At 43.3% G+C, this 5,118-nt stretch overlaps 1 protein-coding gene across 1 annotated transcript; it reads right to left on the bottom strand.

Moving 5' to 3' along the window:
• Positions 1-2,775: 2,775 nt before the first annotated feature.
• Positions 2,776-4,297, bottom strand: LOC121475671 (alpha- and gamma-adaptin-binding protein p34-like). Its single transcript, XM_041729203.1, is given in 2 exon segments — positions 2,776-3,391; positions 3,393-4,297. Coding segments are annotated over 2 exon segments (939 nt in total). The 5' UTR covers positions 4,290-4,297; the 3' UTR covers positions 2,776-3,349.
• Positions 4,298-5,118: the final 821 nt, after the last annotated feature.

Here is a 5,118-nt window from a genome sequence, read left to right as displayed (position 1 = left end):
AGTCCAGAAGATAGACTCACACGTGTATGAATTGCCTGATAACAGCAGCAGCAATGTAAAGTAGTAAAAGAAAGACACTGTAGAGTTGTAATGGAAAGCTAGGTCAACTGGAGTGTCATGTGAGGGGGAAAAAAGAAAAAAGAAACTTGATCCCTACCTCACTCCATACATAAAAATCAATTCCAGAGGGGTTGTGATACAAATATGAAATGTAAAACAATAAAGCTTCAAAATATCTTGAAGAATATCTTGGCCTTGGAGTAAGGGTTCACTTCTTAAACAGACATAATAACACCGGCCATGCATAAATTGGCCGTAGATAATAGTTCATAAATTGGACTGTCTTAGAAGTTCTGTCATCCCAAGACACTATTAGGAGAGGGAAAACACATGCTATAAAGTGGAAGATAATATAAATACAAAGATATACAAAGAACTACACAAATCAATAAGAAAAGGACAGTCAATAGGAAAACGGGCAATAGACAGGGACATCATAAAGAGCATATCCACATGGCTAAGAAACATATGCAAAGGTGCTTACTATAATTTTTCATCAAGGAAATATAAATTAAAACTATGATGAGATACTATAATACACCTACCAGAATAGTGGAGAGCTTGAAATACCAAATATTGTTGAGGATGTGGAGTCTCTTATTTTACTGTTGATGATATAACAAACTATCACAAATTTAGGGACTTAAAGCAACTCAAATGTATTCTCTTACAGTTCTGTGGGTCTGAAGTCTGAAGTCTGACACAAGTCTCACTGGGATATATCAATGCTTTAGCAGGGCCGTTTTCTTTTCCAGAGGATTTACAGGAAAATTCGTTTCCTTGCTTCTTCTAGTTTCTAGAGACCTCCATATTTCTTGGCTCCTGTGTTCTTCCTTCATCTTCATAGCCAGTAGCATTACCTCTCTATGACCATCTCCTCCATGGTCACATCTCCTCTGACTTTCTTTCCCTCTCTTCCACATTTTAGGACTCATGCGATAACATTGGGCCCACCTGTATAATCCAGAGTAATCCCTCTCTGTCAAGATCCTTAGTTTAATCATAACTGTAAAGTCCCTTCTGCTATGTAAAGTAATATATTCACAGGTTCTGGGAAGTAGGACAATGGATATCCTTACAGGGGGACCATTATTCCACCACATAGAGTGACACAACTTTCATACAATATTCTTGGAGATTTGGTTCAACCACTTTAGAAAATAGTTGGCAATATTTACTAATGCCAAACACACACAGAACCTATGATCCAGCAATTTCACTCCAAAAGATATGTACACATTATGTACACCATTATTTGTAAAAACTCCCAATTTAGAAAATACCCAAGTGTCCATCAGCATTCAAGATGGATAGGCAAAGTTGTGGTATATTCATATCATGAAAATACTATTCAGCAACAAAAATGAATGAGCAAGTGTCACCTATTGTAAAGTGAGTGACTCACACAGATGTAACATTGATAGAAGCCAGAGAGTGAAGCACACATTCCATATGATTCCACCTGTTTAAAATTTAAAAACAGGCGAAACTAGTCTTTGGTGTTTGAAAGTCAGTTTATTTATTTATTTTACTTTATAAATAAATCATATTTTAATCACCTGGCTTTGTTCAATCCACAAAAATCACATTCACAGCTTTTTCTAGTCTGTCTTTCCTAACCATGTGACCTGATGTATTTTTTGGAACCCTTCATGTTTTAAGAAGAACATTCTGCCTTTCATTTTGCAATCCCAGAGCCAACTTCCCTTATATTCTTAATAAATAGCTAATGTCACCTCAAAGAAACAATGATGGGATGGTGATCAACTACGGTCTCAAAGACCTTCACAATAGTTAAAAGAGGGGAAAAAAGAAAAGGAAGAGGGAAAAAAAGAGTCACCAAGCAAGGTAACTGCTAAAGTTGCCTGTGATGATGGCTCTTCCTGAGTGCTCCAATCACTGAAACCTTCCCTCCTGGTGGCTGCCCTGGTCCAGAACCTGAGACATTCCAGTCTTCCCGCCATTCTTTCTGAAGTACTTAGAAGGCGGTGCACAGAGCGGCATCTGAAACTTGTTTCTGCTGGTAACCGAAGGAGTTCACAGTCCATGGTAGGCCAGGATTAGTTCGTAGCCAGCACCATCCAGTCAGTCTAGAGCCATGGGGCACCAGTCTAGAACCGGGGCAGTGACCACCACGGTGAAGGTTAATGGCATGCATTACCAAGTATCTACAAACACAGAAATAGGGATTTTTATTTGCTCTCTTTCCTCCCTTCCTTTGGAAACGTTCCCTCTGGCAATCAGTTCCCCTCAGGCTGCCCCCTGCCTCGTCCCCCCAGCCCTGGAAGTAGCATAGGTCCTCAGAGCTTCACTGCCTAACCATTCACATCCTTTCCTGGCTCACCCACACTGCAGTATGACAGTTTTGGCAGTGATCTGTTTGGCTCTCAGAGACAAAGAGGGGGAAAACTGCCCTGTTTTGAGGCTATAAAGTGTGATGGCAAAGCTCTGACATCTCAAGAGTTCTAAGGAAGAACAGTTTCTTCTTGGTGCGACTAATGCAAAAGCCTCCGGTTACGATCACATACTGCTTCAATGGCCCAGAACAGGGAATTCCTGAAGTTCCCTTCTCTCTCTTAAACAAAAATCCCTACCTGTGCCCCCACAACAGCAATCCAGCAAGGTAGATGGGTTTGTTTTATCTCTATAGCAGAGGAGGACACCTTTGCCTCCTCTATCATCGTCAAAAAATTCATACTTGTTTCTCAACAGCTTCTAGTGTGAGCTGAGACCCTCTATTTCAGATGAAATGTCCAGAGGCATTTTTCAGCTAGAGACTAACCTGAGGTCCACTGACTCTGGCCCCACCTCGACTACAGCACAAATCATATCAGCAGCTGCTCCCTTTCCTGCCATCGAAAGCACCGAAGCTCAGAGCAGCAAGCTCCCTGAAAGCAGAAAATCCAGAAGCCCGAGGAAAGGTAGCACGAGCTCCTGATCTGCAGTAATCGAGTGTAACTGCAGAGGACATTACATAAAAGGCGGACCCGGAATGGTGTGGTGGCCTTCTCTTTCAACTTGGGCAAATCGCACAGGCCGCTGAGCCTCATTTCACTCCTGTTCCTGGAAAAGATGTATTTGAAAAACTCTCACTCCTTGTTGTCGTTGTACTCCTCACTCTCTTAAAATATACCAAGGGAGAAAAGCCCTACTATCCCCTACTAAAAACTAAAAGTAAGGGGGCCCCAGAACTAAGTCAGGTGGCCGACATGATGATGGGAAGTTCAGCAAAATAGAACTGGGTGGAGCAGGGAAGTATCTCAGGCAGTCAGACCCTAGCATGAATCATTTAGTGTTCATCAGATGAAAGACCTTCAATTTCATCTCTGTCTTCCCCCAACTGCCACCCAGAAGGCTTCGGCCACCTTGCCTGCATGCAACTTTCTTTGCTCATGAGGGAGCATCGCACCCTTGTCTTTCATTTCTTTTAACTTTGTGAAGAGTCTTTCAAAATTCTCCAAATCTCCTCCACCAGTAGTAAGACTGGCTAATTCTTGAATATCCATATCTAACATGGGATCCACGAAGCTATCAGCCTGAGCGTCTGTTGTGTTAGATGCACCACCCCGATGCTCCAAGAGGGGTTCAGTCCTAGCAGGTGCTGGCAAATGGGGCTGCTCTGAATGACACATCTCTGCTGACCCAATGCTATGGTTTGCTCCAGCCAATGAGCTAAGAGGGCTAAAGCCTTGGTTCCTGTCGTTCTTTATCGCTACGCTGGACCACACGTATGCATTCAAGGCTTGAACGATTCGCTTTATGCCTGTAGATTCTGGGAGGTCATCCTCCTCCTCAGGCAACTCGTCTGGACTGAGTGCTACCAATTCAAAGCCATGTTTGATACACCATTCTTGAGCTTTTTGCCGGTTTACACCATTTCCGCACACTCTGTCACAGACCAAGATCATGACTACAGGTAACCATGCTTCTGCCAGCAGAAGCCATGAAGAAACACTATCAAGACCAGATTTTTGAGTGCTGTCAAAGTAAACCACAAATGCTTGGACAGACTCCATGATTTCTGCGGTGATTAGAAATTTGTTTGGCACCACACATAGATTGGTACCTGCTGAATAGTATTTACTATCAATGGTCCAGGGATAAAACCTCATGGCATCATCGGCAGTCACTTCCACAATAAGATCCTCTGCTCTGAGGTTATGCTGGACCAGCTGGTGTCCAGAGAAGGTGGAGGAGCAGCTGGTGACAAGCACACAGGGGGCAGCCATCGCTCTAGAAGTCAGTTTAGAGATAATGGGGAGGGGTCGGGGGGGTGATGAGTGGATAAAATTAAAAGGATTTGAGCAGGGCTTCTGGGTGTGGAAAACATTCCATTTCTTAACCTAAGTGAAGGTTGCAGATGTGTGAACTCCCTAATAATTTTTCATGCTTTATGTTACGATTTGGGTATTTTTTTTTCTGTTTGGATGTTTTATAAAGAAAATGTATCCTTAACTCAATTTGATTATTTAGTAACTATTTTGTCTTTTCAACCTGTTCTTCCATGAGCAAGGTAAACTTTTCTTTTCTCCATGCTAATTAAAGAAACCATCACACCTCCTTGTTTTTATTCCTCCATCTGTTCTCTTTTACCTCTCATTTCTTCCCTTCCCTGCTGTCTTTAGCCTTGTGTCCCTCAGCTGCCCTGTTGGATGCTCAGCCTCTCCCTGCACCTGCTTGCCCCTTGGGCGTTAAGCGTGGGTCAAAGTCCCCAGGCCTGGGCCTGGAGAGAACAGGGCATCTTACACTCCTCGTGGGATCCCTTCATGTTTGCTGGACTCGCACACACCCCCCCCTCGGGGCGTGGGGGTGTCAGCAGGGCTCCAGCTTAGATCCTGCTCTGCAGCTCCATGTCTGTGGATCTTGAGCAATTGCATCACCTCTTTCTATTTGGTTCCCAAGTTTGTGAAAAGGCAAACTTTTTTATAAGATAGAAGTGCCTTTTTCATGGATCACTGTGAGGCCTGGATGGGTGAGTACCTGTGAGGTGCTGAGAGCGGCTGCCACATGGTGAGAACTCAGTAAGTAAACTCAACAGAGAGTCTATTAAATAGCCAC

This window comes from Vulpes lagopus, chromosome 1 (genome assembly GCF_018345385.1).
Source record: "Vulpes lagopus strain Blue_001 chromosome 1, ASM1834538v1, whole genome shotgun sequence".
Classification (NCBI taxonomy): domain Eukaryota; kingdom Metazoa; phylum Chordata; class Mammalia; order Carnivora; family Canidae; genus Vulpes; species Vulpes lagopus.
The sequence above is the reverse complement of the archived record's forward strand: the minus strand, read 5'-3'. Positions and strand labels throughout refer to the sequence as shown.